The following is a 21,538-nucleotide window of genomic DNA, read 5'->3' as shown; positions in this document are numbered from 1 at the left end:
TTTTTCTTTGTATCTTTTTGTTTTTCGGCTGACATCCATCAGCCAAGATTTGCTATTGAAAAACAAAAAAACAAAAACAAATGTTGCTTACTTCAACTGGAAACTATATAAAGTGTTAATTTCCCCCAAAATCAGAGCAAAATGAAAATGTTTCCTGCTCTTCTTTTAAGCCCCATTTATAAAACATGTTTATTACCGTATTTTCACGACTATAAGGCGCACTTAAACGTCTTTTTTTCCCCTCAAAATGTGCAGTGCGCCCTTTGGTGCGGTGCGCCTTATGTGTGTTGTAACTGCGACTTTTGAGACCACCTCATTGAGGAGATGATGAAAGAGTTGCTGAATGTAAGGAGACCAGGTGTTTTTTTTCCACTCATCACCATCGCTGTTAATATGTAACTCCATGCGTGCCCATCTCACAGCTGATGTGAAAAACATGGGGAAACCAGTTAACCCTGTGCTCGCTGTTCAACCGCTCGACATCGGTGTGAACCGGACCCAGCAGGTGCAGCAGAAGCAGCGAGTTTACATGCAAAGTCAATGGTTGACGCGCATATAGGTGCAGCAAAAGGTCCTGCAGCGCGTTTTGAGCAGCAGGAGCGTTTAAGCATCTGCCAACGCGCTGCTGCTCGAGATGGAAAAATTGAAGTTTTGCTGCTGGACGCGCCGCATCAACCAATCAGAGAAGCTGATCTGGGAGCTGACAGCGAGACAGACACAGCGCTCTGATGACATGATATAAACGCAAATGGAAAAGGCTGGATGGATGAGGAGATGATGAAAGCGTGGCTGAGGGAGGTGTTTAGCCTATGTGAGGAGACCAGGTGGTTTTTTCCACGCATCACCATCGCTGCGTGCCCATCTCACAGCCGATGTGAAAAAGAAGGTGAATCAATGAACGCTGTGCTCGCCGTTATCCCGGGGGGTCTGACAAAGGAACTTCAACCGCTCGACATCGGTGTGAAGCGGCAGTTCAAAGTAAGGCTGCGAGCGGCGTGGGAGCGATGGATGGCCGACAGAGACCACAGTTTTAGGATAAGTGGAACGCAGCGCCGGGCAAGTTACGCCACCGTTTGCGGATGGATTTTTGATGCTTGGACTAACGTGTCTGCTGGCACTGTTGTTCAAGCTTTCGCAAAAGCCGGCATCATTTCCAAGGAGCCGCCCGGCACGGAAAGTGACTCTGACAGCGAAGAAGAAGGGGAAACTGGCATGTCGGATTTAGCGCAGCTGTTTAATTCAGAAACAGAGGATGAGGACTTTGAGGGGTTTGATTAATACTCTGTAATAAATACTTGAATAAAGCACAATCATACTCAGTTTTGCTCCAGCTCTATTTTTCTACCTGAAAACTTAATTCAACAGCAGCCTCTGGGCCGCGGCGCATCCGGGCTCACCTCCGCAGGTGTTTTTTCATCTAAATAATCTAAATCTTTTTAAGTGAGAAAGTCCACCTGAAAATTTAATCATTGCAGTCAGTTCATCCAGATTATTATCCTGCCTATGTTTTAAGTTAATTTATGCATCAATAAACTGTATCAGAGGAGTAATCACAGCCCTGTGTCATCAGCGATGTGTCTCTCACGGCCGGTTCCCAGGTTTGAATAATACTTTGTAATAAATACACCTTGCAGCTTTATTTGCTGTGATCAGTGGGAATAAAGTAGTTTTAATATGTTTTTAAGTGGGAAAATCCACCTGAGAGGACATGTACCTGTATATAAAAAACGTGCCCTATAGTCCGGTGCGCCTTATGTGTGTTAAATACAGAAATGGGACACATAACTGAGACTGCGCCTTTTAGTCCGGTGCGCCTTATGGTCGTGAAAATACGGTACTTTTAATTTTAATCAACATTTCGATTAATTAAATTAAAATACACTATATTGCCAAAAGTATTTGCTCACCTGCCTTGACTCACATATGAGCTTAAGTGACATCCCGTTCCTAATCCATAGGGTTCAATATGACGTCGGTCCACCCTTTGCAGCTAGAACAGCTTCAACTCTTCTGGGAAGGCTGTCCACAAGGTTTAGGAGTGTGTTTATGGGAATTTTTGACCATTCTTCCAGAAGCGCATTTGTGAGGTCGCACACTGATGTTGGACGAGAAGGCCTGGCTCTCAGTCTCCGCTCTAATTCATCCCAAAGGTGTTCTATCGGGTTGAGGTCAGGACTCTGTGCAGGCCAGTCAAGTTCATCCACACCAGACTCTGTCATCCATGTCTTTATGGACCTTGCTTTGTGCACTGGTGCACAGTCATGTTGGAAGAGGAAGGGGCCAGCTCCAAACTGTTCCCACAAAGTTGGGAGCATGGAATTGTCCAAAATGTCTTGGTATGCTGAAGCATTCATAGTTCCTTTCACTGGAACTAAGGGGCCAAGCCCAGCTCCTGAAAAACAACCCCACACCATAATCCCCCCTCCACCAAACTTTACACTTGGCACAATGCAGTCAGACAAGTACCGTTCTCCTGGCAACCGCCAAACCCAGACCCGTCCATCAGATTGCCAGATGGAGAAGCGCGATTCGTCACTCCAGAGAACGCGTCTCCACTGCTCTAGAGTCCAGTGGCGGCGTGCTTTACACCACCGCATCCGACGCTTTGCATTGCACTTGGTGATGTATGGCTTGGATGCAGCTGCTCGACCATGGAAACCCATTCCATGAAGCTCTCTGCGCACTGTTCTTGAGCTAATCTGAAGGCCACATGAAGTTTGGAGGTCTGTAGTGATTGACTCTGCAGAAAGTTGGCGACCTCTTCGCACTATGCGCGTCAGCATCCGCTGACCCCGCTCCGTCAGTTTACGTGGCCTACCACTTCGTGGCTGAGTTGCTGTCGTTCTCAAACACTTCCATTTTCTTATAATACAGCTGACAGTTGACTGTGGAATATTTAGGAGCGAGGAAATTTCACGACTGGATTTGTTGCACAGGTGGCATCCTATCACAGTTCCACGCTGGAATTCACTGAGCTCCTGAGAGCGACCCATTCTTTCACAAATGTTTGTAAAAACAGTCTGCATGCCTAGGTGCTTGAATTTATACACCTGTGGCCATGGAAGTGATTGGAACACCTGATTCCAATAATTTGGATGGGTGAGCAAATACTTTTGGCAATATAGTGTATCAGAAAAGTACTTGTATAATAAAATACAATATATAGAATATTTTTAAGTCTTCATAAATATCACCTGCATTTTAATTTCTTAAAAAACGCAATGTCTAAATGATCTGAAGCTGAGCCTGTTCGATAGTACTTTTGCCGATTTAGATTTAGTAATTGCTAGGAGCCGTGTTATTAGATATGCTTAAATTCATCATAATATCGGTACATTTCATTCTCTGCATGTACACAAACCCTTAAGTCTACAATTTTGCTGTCCATATTAAGGAATAAAATGCATCCTATTAGCAGTCAAAAAATATTCTAGTTCAGTCTCAGGTAGTGAATTGAATCTAAAGCCAATTAGCTTTTTATTAAGACAGATGTACGCTCTGGTGGAATACCATCCGCTATATTAAGTACAAATAATTTTGCTTATTTTGAAAAGTATTTGCTTTTTTGTCTTTCTTTCCTTTATAGAGTTACATGCAAAGCTAAATTGGACCTTAGGGGCCCTAGATAGTAACGCCTTGATGCTAGCATACAGAGTTGTTAACTGCCTGCTTTTGTCTGGTTTCTGAGGTGCGTTTTGGTGTATGATGGAAATTCTTGCAGCTGCCTTAAACATTTGGCTTCAATGTCTTGGGCAGCCTAAATATAGATATTATAATTGCGGTAACTCTTTATTTTACAGTATATAATTATCCATGTAATAACCTGGTAATAACATAGCAAGTTACACTATGTTACTAGGTAACAAGAAAAACTTTATGGAGAATTGTACTAAGTGCTGTGCTTCAAATTTTAGACAGACCAGGTAAAGTCAGACTTCTTAGATTTTAAAATTTATATTGATTTCGCAGACGGCAATATATGAATGTTATCTGTTAAAATGCAGTTTATTACTTGGTATATAACAGAAAACCAAACCTACAGGAAGCCAATCTTCATAAATAAACTCTTATTTATACGTAACTTGAGTTCAGGTAGGTGTTGGCCAATAATAGGAAATATAATGTGGTAACCTAATTGTAATTACAATGTAATATAGCCACATACAATTGTAATAACCACTTGCAGGTTATTATATGAAATCATATACCTTAATCTTGGGGTACCAAGTACTATAGTGCGACTTGCTATGTTAATACCATGTTATTACATGGTTATTGATGTACTATAAAAGAAGGCGTTACCATAATTACCAATCTGAATAAAAAACATATTTCTGAACAAATGCAAAGGTTTTTGCATAAATCAATTTAAAGATGATACAACTGTGGGTTTATTACAGAAATATTTTATGTAATTGACTATGCAGACTGGAGGAATTGGGGCTGAAACTGTCATGTAGAAATTAGTGAATAACCCAATGTGCTCATTTGTTTTCCCCCCGACTTCTATCGCAATGAAAACAGCTGCTGGTCAACACAGCAGAGTAAAGTATGCGAGTTTATCCGTGGTGGTCTGGTCAGTTGCTGAGGGGTTCTGGTTTAACGCTTTTATCTCTGACCTCAGCGGTGACTGTGGGCCTGGGTTCAGACCTCAAACAGAATCTAATACAGCCCAGAGAGAGATAAGAGATAAAGAGCTTCTGTGTAATGGAAAAGAGAGGGTGGTTTGAAGGCCGTCCAATGAAGTCAGCTAAAACTGAATCAGCCACACAGAGGACAGTTTAACTTGTTTTAATGACCTGGTAGAGAAAATGTTGAACCCCGTGAAGCATAACCACCAATCATACCCCAAGGTTTTTTTTTGTTTTTTTATTTTGTTTATTTAAGTCGGAAATTAGATTTTGGTGTAAAAGTTTGCAAACTTACTCTTGCTTTTTTCTGTATTTCCACCTTTTTTATTTTGTTGTTTCTTTTTTTTTAAAACCCTGGTTTTATGTTTTAGGGTTTACGTGGTGTGTTTGAGAACTACTACAGGAAGCAGAGGAGGAAACAGGCTCGCCTTGTGCTGCAGCCCCACTCTAACATGGTATGACCTTGCACTGTCACTGTTGCTAAGGAGGCACTTCGTTATCCGCACACATCTAACTGAATCCTTCGCACACCTCTCCGTTACACACACCCCTCACCCTGACTCACTGATCCTGCTAGTAAGCACATTAACAAATGTCAAAAAGTTGGACATTTGTATAAATAAAACAAAGGAAAAGACTGCTACATTTAACCAATATTTGCTGTATTAAATTAACAATAAAGGAGTATATAAAGCTTTTTATTTTACTTTTGGCACATTTAAATTGGGCTGAGATTGGGGCCAGAATAAACCAGAAGTCATAAATCAGATATTTTTACTGTTGGAGATTTGCTTGGACACTCATCACTGTTCAATATTTAGCATTTAATACTCAGCGTATCAGTTTAAAGATCAACTGAATGGTTAACTGGAGGTAAGTTGATGTACATCAATGGCTTAAATAGTTGGCTAATCTGGATTAAAGCTAATGGCCATGTAAAGCTAATTGCAGCTAAGCTAAAAGCTACAAAGGATGAACCGCTAAACTAACAGAATTAAACATAACAGCTAACTGGTGTCAATTTAACAACCACTAACAGTCAAGCTAATCACTACTCTTGGTAAAAGCAACAGCAAAGTAGAGTTGGGGTAAAAGCTATTCAGCTATTCAGTCAGGTTGACAGCCATGTCACACTCTGTTCCGTCCCGGAAGCACGATCCGTTCCACGCATGTGGCATTCGTTACACTGCTTCTTTGACGTCATCATCAGACATGCTCAGAGCAGTCCGGCAACATATGATTAAACCACGTTTAAAAGCTGTTTAGTTGTTTCTTTCTTTAGATTACACACTTTATAGTTTAAGGTTAAAACAAAATGAAAACATAAAACTCAAAAACACTAGTATTATGTTTAAATCCAAAGCCGAAAAAGCTGGCTCCCGGAAGTAGCGTAGGATCGCATTTCCGGTGCAGATCGGGCAGACGCAACTGATAAAAACGATTTTAAGGCATTTATTTCCTCAAGAAATACATTATTAACCTTTATTAAAGGAAAACGTCATTTAACTTTTTTTAACAAAATAAAATCAAGGATGACCCGGATGTTTATCTGGATGGCACATGAGCAGAACGGATTGTGCTTCCGGGACGGATTTGGTAGTGACAGGCTACATGGGGTAAACGTTACCAGGTTTTGTAATAAGGCTAACTGCTAGCTAAAGTTGGTGTTACAAATGGTTGGGCTAGAAGCTATTAGCAGTCGAATAAGTGAACAGCTAACTGGAGAACAAGAATGTGGCTAAGATAAATTAATCCCTATTGTATTAGCAATGTTGCTAGCAGCTATTCTTTGTCAAGTCTATGGTTGTTTTGAAAGTCAAAAGTCAAGCTAAGGGGTAACATGTTTCACCAAAAGTAAAATGGAGTTCATTTAATGGGCGGGAGATAAGTAAACTAACAGAAATCTGTCAACCCTTCATTCAAACAGACAGTGCTTTTTCCTGTCTGTTGTAAATAGACACCATTTAAATGTTGGAGTAATTCCCACTGGCAGCATGGTGCTGCTGCATGACGGACAGCCCAATGTGAACTGATTGGATGGAGCAAAATCATTGCATTTCTAAAAACTGGATGAGTCAGACAGGAAGTCAGAAGCAGGAAGAGTAAATCAGATCCTGGAAAATTTCAAAATAAGAGGGGAGGCTATTTGGTTGGATGAGCTGATTCTTAAAAAAAAGAAAAAAAAAAAGAAAAAAGAAAATCCCATGATATTTCTAAAGTTGATGTCCTTTTATAGCAATTTTGTGTAAGCCAGCAGTTTATCATGTAAAAATCTTTGGAAATCCTTGGTGCAGTTCACTGCCACTTCCTGAGTGGTTAGAGTTGCCCCTATTTAAAATTTCTTTTAAAATATACTTGATTGAAAGATATTTGAATTATATGCTGGGGAAAAGCACTGATCCAAGTTGGTCCAGGCTCCCAAAAGCTAGGGAATATTCTCTGACCTCACTGCTAACTCAGAAGGCCAGCTTCGGGATCATGTTGATTAGCGATTAGGGGGCTATACAGACCATACAACCCAGCTTGGTATATTTTTTGTTGGGGAATGGAAATAAAATTGGCCAGACAACAAATTTAGCATGCCTGGTTTGGAAAGGTCCATAATTTTAAAACAAAACTTGTGGGAGCCCCGTTTGGTGCTGTCACAGAAACATTGAAGTTTCCAGAATAAAGTTATTTGCAGTTTTACAGTACAGCACAGTATAAGACATCATAAACATGCTTTCTTCTTGCAATTTGCACTCTGCGAAGATGTTTTAAGCAGATTTTGGATCGTACCTGGTCAACGCTTTTATTTTGGTCATTTTCATTTTTGTTGTAATTGTCCTCTCCTCTCCTGCCATCTTCTGTTTCCTTTTTTTCTACCCTTCTCTAGCATGAAACCCTGGAGGGATACAGACGGTACTTCAATCAGATTGTTGGGTAAGTCCACTCTTTATCAGTAAGCTCTGCCGTTTTTATCACTTCCTTAAATAAACTATTATAAGTGTAGAGCTTCAAGTACTCAATATGTCCAAGTGACATGACATTTTAAAGTTCCTGATATCATCTAGATATACATTCAGCCAGAACTGGTATCCTGTGTGCGTTGTCACCGGTTTCATGACATTTAGGAGTAGGAAGCCTTTCATTCAAATATCAGTTATACGTTTGACATCTTTTCTGATTATTAGCATGCTGAAAATGTCCTCGATCCGATCTAAACCTTGGCTGATCGGAAATTTAAAATCCCTTATTCACATGGACACTAAATAAAATGATCCGATCATGACGTTTGTGTCCGTGTACAAAGGTTCTGATCGGTTTAAATCAGGAGGATGTGAATGAATCAATTGAGGATGTGTAGAACTGTCTTATTTTAATGAAATGCTTTAGTAGGAGAAGAAGAAGCTGCCTGTTTTTAAACAAACCCGTACCCTATCTGTCTGCTCGTCTATAACTTCAGCTATTCTTTGTACCTGCCCCTCCACGTCTTTTTCTTCACTTCTTCAGTCGGGTCTGTTGATGTTGTTTTATCAATACTTTTCTATTCATAGCCTTACCCATTTTCTCCACTCCCTACCTTTTATTTATGCTTGTCTCCTCCTACAATAAATATGTGTAAGGGATTAATAAATATGTGTAAATAAGGGATTCTCAGACTCTCTAGTCCTCAGCTGATGTGTTGAATGTTTAAGTTTAACACAAGAGTAAATACTTCTCACTGTTGAAAGAAAACAGCAGTATGAGTCTTGCTTTTTGAGATTCCCAATGAATGAACCTATAGAACGATGTCCTTTGAACAAAACAGGCTAAAGCAGATCGGCACATGAAGTGCCCGGTGATTTGAGGTTCGTCTTTTCTCTTCTGAGTTGAGTGGGAGGTAATGTGCTAAGGCTAATTTATAATCTGCAAGTGAGAGATCAAGATACTGTAATAAATCCTCTGGAAATATCTGAGGTTTAGTACTGTTAAGTTTTCCAAAGTTTCTACCAAAATCTAAATGTTAGAAAATGTTTGAAATCAGTCAAAAAGTGGGCATCTACTTGCAGCAGTGTGTAATGTGCAGAGAGAACTAGCCATGGACCTCACTGCAGCTCTTTGTGGTCTGGCAAGTCTGAGCGGGCACCGCTTTGATTGAGACGTTCTGTCAGCGGACAGAAACCAAAATCACTTTGCGGACGATTTGATCCGTTCGGTCAGGCATCATGTCAGGAAAATACCGCAGTGTGTGATCGACGAGTGTGACACTTGGACGGCGGAGGCTTTAGACGCCTGGCTGGATGGAGGAACTGTTTGCTCCGAGTCATCTCTGCTGCTGCTGTGGAAATGTACAAAAGCTGCATGAGTGTCATTGAAAGTCATTGGTAGTTTCTATAGAAGCTTTTTGTACCATCATCATTCCCTATTTTATTCTTCACAAGATACTGAGTATGTGGTGTTTTAATGAAGTCTTGGTGTTGCTCTCCTTCTGTCCAGCTTCTTTGTTGTCGAGGACCACGTCCTTCACACCACACAGGGATTGGTGAACAGAGCCTACGTGGAGGAGCTTTGGGAGTTGGCCTTGTCCAAAATTGTTGCTGCCCTGAGGACGCACTCTGTAAGATGTTCTAACATAACTATCATCAATCATCCAACTCCATTTCACCGATTATCCCCACTGTTTACTCTAAGGTGGTGATAACCAAAGTTGATTGTGCTGTCAGCTTAGACCAGGGGTCACCAACCTTTTTAAGAGCTACTTCATGAGTACTGAGTCATAGGAAGAAGTACCAATAATGACCTATGAACTGGAGGGATCAGCATTCACCTTAACTTTATACTAATAAACATATTTTTATTGGGAGGGAGGAAGGAAAGGAGGAGGAAAGAAGGAAGGAAGGAAAGGAGGAGGAAAGAAGGAAGGAAGGAAAGGAGGAGGAAAGAAGGAAGGAAGGAAGGAAGGAAAGAATGATGAAGGAAGGAAGGAAGGAAGGAAGGAAAGAATGAAGGAAGGGAAGGAGGAAAGAATGAAGGAAGGGAAGGAGGAAAGAATGAAGGAAGGGAAGGAGGAAAGAATGAAGGAAGGGAAGGAGGAAAGAATGAAGGAAGGGAAGGAGGAAAGAATGAAGGAAGGAAGGAAGGGAAGGAGGAAAGAATGAAGGAAGGAAGGAAGGGAAGGAGGAAAGAATGAAGGAAGGAAGGAAGGGAAGGAGGAAAGAAGGAAGGAAGGAAGGAAGGAAGGAAGGAAAGAAGGAAGGAAGGGAAGGAGGAAGGAAGGAAGGAAGGGAAGGAGGAAAGAATGAAGGAAGGAAGGAAGGGAAGGAGGAAGGAAGGAAGGGAAGGACGAAAGAATGAAGGAAGGGAAGGAGGAAAGAATGAAGGAATGAAGGAAGGAAGGAAGGGAAGGAGCAAAGAATGAAGGGAGGAAGGAAGGGAAGGAAGGAGGAGGAGGAAGGAACGAAGGAAGGAAGGGGAGGAGGAGGGAAGGAAGGAAGGAAGGAAGGAAGATTTTGGAGAAATGGAGGATGGAGGGAGGGAGGGAACAACGTTCACCTTAACTACACACTAATAAACATACTTTTATTTGGAGGTAGGGAAGGAAGGAAAGAAGGTAGGATGGAAGGAAGGAGGGACAGAATGAAAGAAAAGAAGGGAGGTAGGAAGGATGAAAAGGATGTTTTCAGAAGATGCTGTGGGCACCCCATGAGGCCCCTGAGGGCCCCTTGGTACCCACAGACACCATTTTGGTGACCCCTGGCTTAAATTTTAGAGCTAAACGTATTCGCCCCTCTCTTTTTACAGAAATGAACAGCCATGCCACTATTAAACCTTACGATTAAATCCATCATCAGGTCAACCTTTGGAGCTTATGCCCATCTACGCGGTTCGAGTGTTTCTGGGATTTTTTTTTATGGTTCTCCCAGAAGTAGCTTTGTGAGGTCTAACACTGATTTTGGAAAAGGAAACCAGTCCCCCAGTCACCCGACTGATTCCTGCCAAAGGTGTTCAGTCAGGTTCAGAGAGGGATTCTTTACAGACAAGTCGTGTTCTTTCACACCGAAGCCTGTCATGGACTTTGCCCCGCTGCAGTAGTTCATAGTCATGTTGGTGCAGGTGGAGGCCAATCCCAAAATGTTCCCATGAAACCAGGAGCATAAAATTCACCTGATTTCACGCTCTGGGCTTGAAACCATCCAGGAGAGAGTTTTTTAAGAAATGGGCTGAGCACAACAACTTTTAAAAACTGTTCCACCATCATTACACTTTCTGAGCCAAACTTTGCATTTGACACAACACAGGCGAGCAAACCTTTTTTCTTCTCCTGACAACTGCCAAACCCAAACTTAGTTATGGTTCTTCACCTGAGAGTTCCTCTCTGCACAGCCTCAGAGTTGAGGCAGGGATGTAGCTGCTTTCTACGGCCTGCCTTTTAGCTAATCTGAAGAACACATGAAGGTCAAAGGTTTGCTTTTCCTGTATTTATCTACTTACCTAGATGTTGCTATGGCCATGGAAGTAACTACAACCCATGAGTTTAATAACTATTCATGGACGATTGAATACTATTTTGAAATGTGTCATACAATTTTCCTTAGTTTATGTTTTAGATCAGCCAATGACGGGTTTTTTTTTATCCTGAGATTCTGGTGATTCTGACCTAAGTCTAACCATTCCCTGAAATGAACCATTTATTTATTTTTTTTGAGCTGCTTCTTGAAACTAATATTGCTTCTTCCCCCCTACTTGCATATTACAAATAACAGATGTTTTAAAAGTCCAAAAAAGAAGTATTACTAAATCAAACAAAGAATAAATGAATAGCGACCTATGCATAACGAAAAAAACAGATGTATCCGTCTACCTGTTGTTTGTGTTGTGTAGCTGCTCTCTGCTGTTCAGCCAGCCCAGCGGTCTCCAACCTTTCATATCCAATGTACCATTTTACCTTGAGTCAGGGTTAGTAAACATTGTTCAGGGCTGCAGACTATTACATGACTCAGGCTAATATTTTTTATTAAATATCGGCTGTAGGAAATCTGTTGCAATCTTAAACAACCAACAGTTTATTTGTATTTTTAGCTTTTAAAACAAGTAAAAACAAAATAATGCATAAAGATGAATCATGGTTTTGTCTTATATAGGATGTTATTTGATGTAAACAAAATTATAATAATAAAACACATAAGCTAATTCAAAATAAAATGGCTCTAAAAGCATTTTTTATCTTATTCTGTTGTAAAAAAAACTCAATTCAAAAATTCTTTTTAACCAACCTAAGCTTCCAAGACTGGTATTTGCTCTAGTAGTACATTAATTATTTCTTTACGTCACTTTAACCACTATTAAGAGCCATTGCAGGGAGTCCGTATAGCGGTATGTGTTTCTGGAGCCGCAGGTTGCAGACCGCCTAGCAAGCTGGAAGGCTGAAACTCATGGGAAATGTTTGAGGTGGTAAAAAAACAAACATTTATATTGGTAGAGAAAATTAAATTGACATCCTTCTTTAGCCCCATTTACACTACCGTCTGAAACAGCACCGAGCTCGGTTACTTACGTCCATTTACACAACACACTAGCGTGGTTCCTTACCTCCTAGTGACGATCTACGGTACCACTGCTCTCTAGAAGTAAAAAAGCTAATAAACATGGCTGCGCCCGTAACATTCAGGAAGTTTGCAGAGAGTCAGGCAAAGAAGGCAGCCTTTGGTAAATTTAGTTGACAGAGTCTGCTTTTGGGCAGTGGATACGAAAAACGATAGTCCAAGCAGGAAACAACAAGAGATGTTGAGGTTCATCACACTGCTAAGCAGAATCATCACTAGAAATGGTGTGGCACGGTAGGGAAGCTTGTATTTTTATGAATGAGAGGTGACGCATCCTGCTCATGCTCTCTCTATCTTAGAATCGAGCCAGAACTGAACCGCGCCGAGCCGTACTGATGAACTAGTACCAGTTTAGCTTGGTTTGGTTGCGTCTGGCGTGGTCCGGTTCATTTTTGCGTGCCATTTACACTCAATAGTTATCGCTGTTACTGTGCTCGGACCGATATTGGCATGGTTTCAAAAGGGTAGTGTAAATGGGGCTTATGTCCCCATGAAACACAAACATCCACTTTTATCTCATCTTCTCTCCTGTTAACTGTAGCATGTGTAAATAAAAACTGAGCTGGGGACTTGCTTATTGGACTCATACACTTAGATTCACTTATTAAAAAAAAAACGTGTTTATTTGAATAAATCTGAAGTAAAATTTTTGACCAATGTTTTAATCATCCTGTGATTACAAGGTTTTGGCCAAAGTGTTCCTTTAGCATCTAAGGGTTGGGTTACCTGTTCTACTAAGAACGTTTTTGATTTGTCTCTACAGTCGTACTGTGATGATCCTGACCTGGTGCTGGATCTGAAGAACCTCATTGTTCTGTTTGCTGATACTCTGCAGGTATGTATCCAGATATATATATATATATTGTTAGTTTCTAATTAAATATGAGAAATGTATTATTTCCATTTATTATCCAGCTCTGTGTCCAAGTCTCTTGGTATTTCATGTTCAGATGTTAAATACAAGCCCAGAAGCCCATGAATCTTTTTCTGAAGTTTGTTTTATCTGTATTCAGTTTGTATCCAAGTGGACAGCTGCCAGTTCCGAAAGCAGACTTTTTCTCTAATAACCGAACTGTGTTAGAAACGAGAGTTCATCATCTGAGAGTTTTTATCCTTCACTGTTTATGAACAGTCAATAGATTTAGTGTGATGGATGGAGAGATGGTAGGGGGGTGTGGGTGAAAGCTGGCGAGGAGAAGGGCTCAGATGAAAGAAGGGAAGCTAATGAATGGGTGGTCTGATGCCCACCAGTCTGATGCGAAGTGATGAAGAGCAGATGAATCGATGCGCTCATGTTTTTATTGGCTTTTGTCCCCTATTCGAGGAACGGCTGCTTTTCATGACTGCTCTTCTCCATTTCAGGCTTGACCTTTCAGTTAAAAACTGGACAATTCAATACTATTATTAATCTTTTCTTCCTCAGCTTTAAAGTTCATTGTGATTTTTTTTTTTTTTTTTTTTAGACAGATTATTTCTGAGAGATGGAAAATATGAAACCAAATATGCAGGAATAAATTAAATTTGATTAGAGTTGCTATGTTGAAATGAGCATGATGATCTATTTTGGCCATAAAGAGGCAGATAAAAATCTAAAGGTTGTTGCTAAAGACCTGACTTTTCACACTGTGTCCAAGCATTTTAACGGAAAGTTGAGTGGAAGCAGAAAATGAAAAACAGAACTATATTTGTGTTTAATGTCCCTTTTGAGCTACTGTAAATACACCTTATCCCAAAAGATGTATAGAACCAGAGAGATTTAAAGTAACTTTATCTTGTCTGACTGAAGGAAAGGTTAATGTTTTAGTGTGACTCAATCAGGTCACTGACTTAAGTTTGACAGATAGTATGTGAAGGGAGCTAAAATTTACTGTGAAAGAACACGCGAAAAGCTGTTCAGAAATGACTTTACAATCTGCCCCATGGCTGTGTTGCTTATAATATAGCTTTTCTTTGTCAAAAAGGGTTTGTTTGTTTCTTTAAGTGGTCTTATATAATGTACATTTCTTTAGTTGTTAGCCAAAAAACTATAAATTAAAAAAAACTTAACAATGACTCTAAACACTCCCTTATTTCTTGGAATATATCTGTATAAATGTCATAATTGAATTGAATGACAGGGATGGGTAATAGCAAACACCTGCATCTGACTTCATTGTCACCCCAAAAACAATGTTTTCATTGATTTCAATGTCAAATAAACCTCAATATCTCAGTACGTCTATGTTTAGAAGCAGTAAAAACATAAACATATTCGATTCCATTGTTTTGTTGCAAGCGAGAATCCGTAATTATGTGTGGGTGTTTGAATGGTGACTCCTATTCTGAACTGCTTTGAGCTCTTCTCATTGATAGACTCAAGTAGTCTCATCTTGATCTCAGTACTGCTTTTAGAAAATCTTCTTTTAATGAAAGAAAAAAACCAATAGAGATTTTGGACGAACAGCGTTTCAGTAAAACATGGCTAAAAATATCAAATTTTTGGTTTGGTTCAGTGGATTTGATTTGTTGCCATATCATGTGCATGTTTTTCTCATAATTGTCCCATCCTGATATGCAGGGTTACGGTTTCCCCGTGTCCCAGCTGTTTGACATGCTGCTGGAAATAAGGGAGCAGTATGGAGAGATCCTGCTGAAGAGATGGAACATCACCTTCAGGTAGGGATCAGTATGAACCTGGACTTCTGTGCTTTGGTTATCACAAGGTCAGGAGGCCTTTCAAACATTTTAAGACATCTGGGTGTGTTTTTAAGATCGGCCGCAGCCTGGGTTTGAAGTTTTACAAGCAGCCGGAGAGAGGAAGTGTTTTAAAACACATCCGTAACAGAATGGGTAGTACCCTTTTAGAACTCTGTGTGTGTTCGGGCTCGACGTGCCATTGTTTCGCCATCCCTTTTGTCCCGTGACACCACTGGGAATCAGAGCAGCGAGAGCGGACAAACAAACACACATTCCCTCTCTCCTTCCTCTCTTACTCGTTCACACACAAGCACTTGGGAAGCCACAGGAATGTTGTGTTGTATTGTTGGGGAGAGAGCCCTCTCCGGTTCACGGCCTCTCCATGGAACGCTGGAACGTCCGAGTATCGGAGCGCCAAAAAAAGAAGTGGGGGTGTTGACTGGAGGGAGGGTGGTAAGAAAACCTTAAGCATCAGAATGACCCCCTGTGGGACATATTGGTTGTTTCTAAGAAAGCAAAAGAGAGAGGGACAGACGACTGATGGTGTTTTTGTCTCTCATAGCATCTTTAGAGGAGACTTTAAAATATTAACCTGGGATTTCTGTTTGTTTTCTCTAGGCAGATTCTGGACCAGGACAACTTCAGTCCAATTCCGGTTTCAACAGAACAGGAATACAGACATTACACCTCCCAATTTCCCCAGCAAGACCCTGAATTGGAAAAGGTAGGAAACCACAAACAAAGTAAAGCCAAAATCCACGCCATAAAAACCTTGGAGCTAAACTCAAATTCTTCTTTGTCCTTAGCTTCCTTTCCCTAAGAAGCTTCCCTTCTCTGAGTTTGTACCCAAAGCCTACTGCCAACTGAAAGAGTTCATCTATGCTTGCCTAAAATATTCTGAGGACCTTCATCTAAGGTACATATGCCACAAAATCTGCACTTTTTGGTCAACCAGTTATAAAAATGTGTTAATAAGTGAACTCTAGTATGCTACAATTGTAGCCGTCATCAAGGTCACCAGGAAATAACAAACAGCAGTTCAATAAAACAGGATCCTAAACTAAATACGAGTCCGAGCAAAGATCACATATTGTAGCCTGATAAACCAGACTAAATGTGAGATTAAATGTGTAATTTAGATTGTTGATGACACCAACCTGTTGTGTTTCAAACCATGTCTGTGCCTATTGGCCAACGCTTGACCAATGAGGGCAGCTGACTGTGACGTAGTAAGCGTGACAGAAAGCTGGTGGGCATCTTTAAACAAACAGCCTGTTGGTAAAACGGCGAATACGTCCTTCTTAAAAATTAATGAGCGTAGAGCCTCTTCCTGCTCACGTTTCAAAAAAACCCCCAAGTCTAAACCTTCCAAAACTGATTCTAAAGCTGAGTCAAATGGGAAATGTTCAATAGTTGTTCTCCAGCGCTGCGCAGCTCTGACGTCCCGCCCTCAAAACCCCGCCCACTTTGCATCCAGAAATTCAAAACACATCTCTGTGATTGGCCCGCCATTCACATCTAAGGACAATTTAGAGAAGCCAATTAACCTAACAGTCACGTTTTTGCTTGCCAGTCATATATGTGTGTGTATATACAGGTGCTGGTCATAAAATTAGAATATCATGAAAAAGTAGATTGATTTCAGTAATTCCATTTAAAAAGTGAAACTTGTATATTATATTCATACATTACATACAAACTCATATATTTCAGATGTTTATTTTGTTTAATTTTGATGATTACAAATGACAACGAATGAAAATCTCAAATTCATCATATCAGAAAATTAGAATATTACTGAAGACCAATAAAAACAAAGGATTTATAGAAATGTTGGCCAACTGAAAAGTATGAACATGAAAAGTATGAGCATGTACAGCACTCAGTATTTAGTTGGGCCTCCTTTGGCCTGTATTACTGCAGCAATGCGGCGTGGCATGGAGTCGATCAGTCTATGGCACTGCTCAGGTGTTATGATAGCCCAGGTTGCTCTAATAGTGGCTTTTAGCTCTTCTGAATTGTTGGGTCTGGTGTATTGCATCTTCTTCTTCACAATACCCCATAGATTTTCTATGGGGTTAAGGTCAGGAGAGTTTGCTGGCCAATTAAGAACAGGGATACCATGGTCCTTCAACCAGGTACTGGTAGCTTTGGCACTGTGTGCAGGTGCCAAGTCCTGTTGGAAAATGAAATCTGCATCTCCAAAAAGTTGGTCAGCTGCAGGAAGCATGAAGTGCTCTAAAACTTCCTGGTATGTGGCTGCGTTGACCCTGGACCTCAGAAAACACAATGGACCAACACCAGCAGATGACATGGCACCTCTCTTCTTTTCCTCCAGACTCTGGGACCTTGATTTCCAAAGGAAATGCAAAATTTACTTTCATCAGAGAACATGACTTTGGACCACTCACCAGCAGTCCAGTCCTGTTTCTCTTTAGCCCAGGCAAGACGCTTCTGACGCTGTCTGTGGTTCAAGAGTGGCTTGACACAAGGAATGCGACAGCAGAAACCCATGTCTTTCATACGTCTGTGTGTGGTGGTTCTTGAAGTACTCACTCCAGCTGCAGTCCACTCTTTGTGAATCTCCCCCACATTTTTGAATGGGTTTTGTTTCACAATCCTCTCCAGGGTGCGGTTATCTCTCTTGCTTGTACACTTTTTTCGACCACATCTTTTCCTTCCCTTCGCCTCTCTATTAATGTGCTTGGACACTGAGCTCTGTGAACAGCCAGCCTCTTTAGCGATGACCTTTTGTGTCTTGCCCTCCTTGTGCAAGGTGTCGATGGTCGTCTTTTGGACAACTGTCAAGTCAGCAGTCTTCCCCATGATTGTGTAGCCTATAGAACTAGACTGAAAGACAATTTAAAGGCTTTTGCAGGTGGTTTGAGTTAATTAGCTGATTAGAGTGTGGCACCAGGGGCCATCAATTTTGAACCTTTTCACAATATATAAAAAAAGTGTACAAGCAAGAGAGATAACCGCACCCTGGAGAGGATTGTGAAACAAAACCCATTCAAAAATGTGGGGGAGATTCACAAAGAGTGGACTGCAGCTGGAGTGAGTACTTCAAGAACCACCACACACAGACGTATGAAAGACATGGGTTTCTGCTGTCGCATTCCTTGTGTCAAGCCACTCTTGAACCACAGACAGCGTCAGAAGCGTCTTGCCTGGGCTAAAGAGAAACAGGACTGGACTGCTGGTGAGTGGTCCAAAGTCATGTTCTCTGATGAAAGTAAATTTTGCATTTCCTTTGGAAATCAAGGTCCCAGAGTCTGGAGGAAAAGAAGAGAGGCACTTCATCCACGTTGCTTGAAGTCCAGTGTAAAGTTTCCACAGTCAGTGATGGTTTGGGGTGCCATGTCATCTGCTGGTGTTGGTCCATTGTGTTTTCTGAGGTCCAGGGTCAACGCAGCCACATACCAGGAAGTTTTAGAGCACTTCATGCTTCCTGCAGCTGACCAACTTTTTGGAGATGCAGATTTCATTTTCCAACAGGACTTGGCACCTGCACACAGTGCCAAAGCTACCAGTACCTGGTTGAAGGACCATGGTATCCCTGTTCTTAATTGGCCAGCAAACTCTCCTGACCTTAACCCCATAGAAAATCTATGGGGTATTGTGAAGAAGAAGATGCAATACACCAGACCCAACAATTCAGAAGAGCTAAAAGCCACTATTAGAGCAACCTGGGCTATCATAACACCTGAGCAGTGCCATAGACTGATCGACTCCATGCCACGCCGCATTGCTGCAGTAATACAGGCCAAAGGAGGCCCAACTAAATACTGAGTGCTGTACATGCTCATACTTTTCATGTTCATACTTTTCAGTTGGCCAACATTTCTATAAATCCTTTGTTTTTATTGGTCTTCAGTAATATTCTAATTTTCTGATATGATGAATTTGAGATTTTCATTTGTTGTCATTTGTAATCATCAAAATTAAACAAAATAAACATCTGAAATATATGAGTTTGTATGTAATGTATGAATATAATATACAAGTTTCACTTTTTAAATGGAATTACTGAAATCAATCTACTTTTTCATGATATTCTAATTTTATGACCAGCACCTGTATAGGATGTTCACAATACACTGCAAAAACATCTAGAAATAAGTAAAAAAATGTCTTAAATTAAGTGTATTTACCCTTAATTTGAGCAGGTAAATAAGATGATTCGCCAATGGAATGAGTATTTTTACTCCTAAAATAAGATAATTAGATAATATACACTTGAAATAAGACAAAGCAATTGTTATTTTCTTATTTTAAATGTAAATAGTCTTGTTCTATTGGCAAAGTATCTCACTTACCTCCTCAATTCAAGAAAAATTACACTTAATTTGAGCAAAAATGACTTATTTAGATTTCCATCTTTTGTAGTGTATCTGGTAGGTTTGCACGGGTGGACCGGTCAGCTGATTAATCGGCCTTGAATACTTCCGCCTCTACCTCTCATCTGAAAATCACTCACTGTCACCTACTAAATGCTCATTTATATTTGAGAGTAGACATTTGAGAAGCTCTTATTGTTTCACTGATTCTGATTGTCTTTCAGTAAGATAATACTGAAATAGTGAAGGTTTCTTATCTTATAACCATGGAAGCAGAGAGCGGTCATACTCAACTTTTTTTCCCCCTTTGACTTCTCTATATAACCACATAACTATCTCGTTATCATGGTTAAACAATTAATTGTTTTCTTGAGATAAATAGACTTGGAGAGACTTAGACAGATTTCTTTTTGTCATTTTGTATAAACAAGTGTAAACAATAATATATATTTTTTTATTAACAGCTCTCTAGCCTAATTCATTTTTTGAAGTGCATTAGTTTGAACATTGTAATAAAAAAGTAATTTAAACATATGTCGGTATAGGTACAGTTCTAACATTCAGTGTTTTTTTTTTTTTTTTAATAACCCATTTTACATAACATTCAGCAGTCTAATAGCAGTGGGGAAGAAACTGTTCTGCAATCTGCTGGACTTGCATCAGATGCTGCAAAGTCTCTTACCAGAGGGCAGCAGGATGGATAATTATGTCATAATCATGAGAAAACGGTTATTGATTTCTTGAGATAACGAGATGCTTAACTTGTATGAGTAATGAACGAGGCTGGCAAACAGCCCTGAATTCCCAGTCCATCCATGCCTGTGGTGCTCGTACTTGTGCTTGCAAATAATGCGTTTTTTAGTTTACTTTTTCTTTTCACTCATTGTCAGGTCGTGGTGGATGATTGTATTGCATGGAATACAGCAGAAACAAATCTGACTGTTTTTCTAATGAAAATCTTTAATCTGGACTCATTTCGGGGGTTAATAGATCTTATACCTGTTAGAGGCGTAACACTGGGGCTGTTCAGAAAACATTTCCGACGCTTAGGCATCGGAGGCATAGGTCTAAACTTATCAATCAGAAGTGGAAGCAAATCATCAAACCAACAACGTCGTCTTGGTACCTAAAATTTAAACAAAGGATTATTTACAGAATTACACATAGGCTGCCATGACTTATAAATCCACTCTCACTGTTGTGGTATTGAAGGATGTAATCGGTTTTAACACACACCAATCATCTCGTTATGACGACAAAACAACTTTTGTTATCTTAAGATAATGACAAAATTAATTCATTTTCTTGAGAAAACCACCGTGAAAAAGTATCAGAGGGACACGATTTCTCTTGGCTTATATAACAGATAGTGTCAGTTATTTTTAAGAAAAACATCGATATTGACCAAAATATGAAGGTCGTAAATTGGTGATCCAGAAATCTGCCATAGGTGCTCCCCTAATATCTGGTCATTTTATTCACAAATTCTTTTCATGGAACATCCTTTGGTTAACAAATCCAGTTCCTCTTTCCCTCCAGATTACAGATTGGTCCAGGCCGCTTGGCTATGTGGTCCTGAATCCGATATGAATCTGATCTTTTTAAATGCGACCTGTGTCTGAACGGCCAGGTCGCATTCATCCGACCTGAACGCCATTAGTAACCGACATGGGTCACTATTCTATGTCTTGTTACACATAAACGGCAAGAAAAACAAACACCATGGCGGACGATGATGCGGAGAGCTGTATTTTTTTAACCATCTTGAAAAGATTGAGGTTTTAAGGTTTGGAAAGATCGCTACATGCGCTCCAGCACTACATCCATGTTTACTTCCGTAAACACGAAGCGCACTGGCTTGTGACGTCATTGCATCCTCTACTGCGCTGGCGGGACACATGAGCTGTATGACTGCAATTCACACAAGAGATCACATACAATGCTGTTCACATTTTATATGTGGAAATGTGAACGGCAATGCAAACAAATTGGATTTCACAAAAAAAAGTTGGAATTGAGCATCAAGGCCTGCAGTGTGAACGTAGCCTAAATCTGCAGCTTTGAGTTGAGCATCCCTCAGCTGATTGGTCAAAGAAAAGGAGCAGAAACAGGAGAAGGAGTGATTGGTATTTGGCTTGTAGTTAAGAGAATAAAACACACAGACCAACTAGAAAAGATTTCTTAAAACCCAAAATAGGAGAATCTCCACGTCAAAACCTCCTTCAAGTCTCCTACTGACCAGACAGGACAAATTGCTTCCCTCAATCAAAGTAATGACTCTCAACCCTTTGAGCTTGGTTGATTTCTACAGTTGTGCACACCCTGC

The 21,538-nt window shown here is 40.4% G+C and overlaps 1 protein-coding gene across 4 annotated transcripts in view; it reads left to right on the top strand.

Annotated features, from left to right (window-relative positions):
* Positions 1–21,538, top strand: part of exoc6b (exocyst complex component 6B) — a 145,783-nt gene that overhangs the window by 49,438 nt on the left and 74,807 nt on the right. For all 4 annotated transcript variants that reach the window (XM_038286421.1, XM_038286424.1, XM_038286423.1 and 1 more), the window contains exons 9-15: positions 5,003–5,086; positions 7,507–7,553; positions 9,090–9,210; positions 12,960–13,031; positions 14,754–14,851; positions 15,491–15,596; positions 15,679–15,788. In XM_038286421.1, the coding sequence (XP_038142349.1) occupies positions 5,003–5,086; positions 7,507–7,553; positions 9,090–9,210; positions 12,960–13,031; positions 14,754–14,851; positions 15,491–15,596; positions 15,679–15,788 (638 nt within the window). The remainder of the gene's footprint in view (positions 1–5,002; positions 5,087–7,506; positions 7,554–9,089; positions 9,211–12,959; positions 13,032–14,753; positions 14,852–15,490; positions 15,597–15,678; positions 15,789–21,538) is intronic.

This window comes from Cyprinodon tularosa, unplaced genomic scaffold (genome assembly GCF_016077235.1).
Source record: "Cyprinodon tularosa strain WSP-4 unplaced genomic scaffold, ASM1607723v1 ctg225, whole genome shotgun sequence".
Taxonomy (NCBI): domain Eukaryota; kingdom Metazoa; phylum Chordata; class Actinopteri; order Cyprinodontiformes; family Cyprinodontidae; genus Cyprinodon; species Cyprinodon tularosa.
This window is presented reverse-complemented; position numbering and strand designations above follow the sequence as displayed.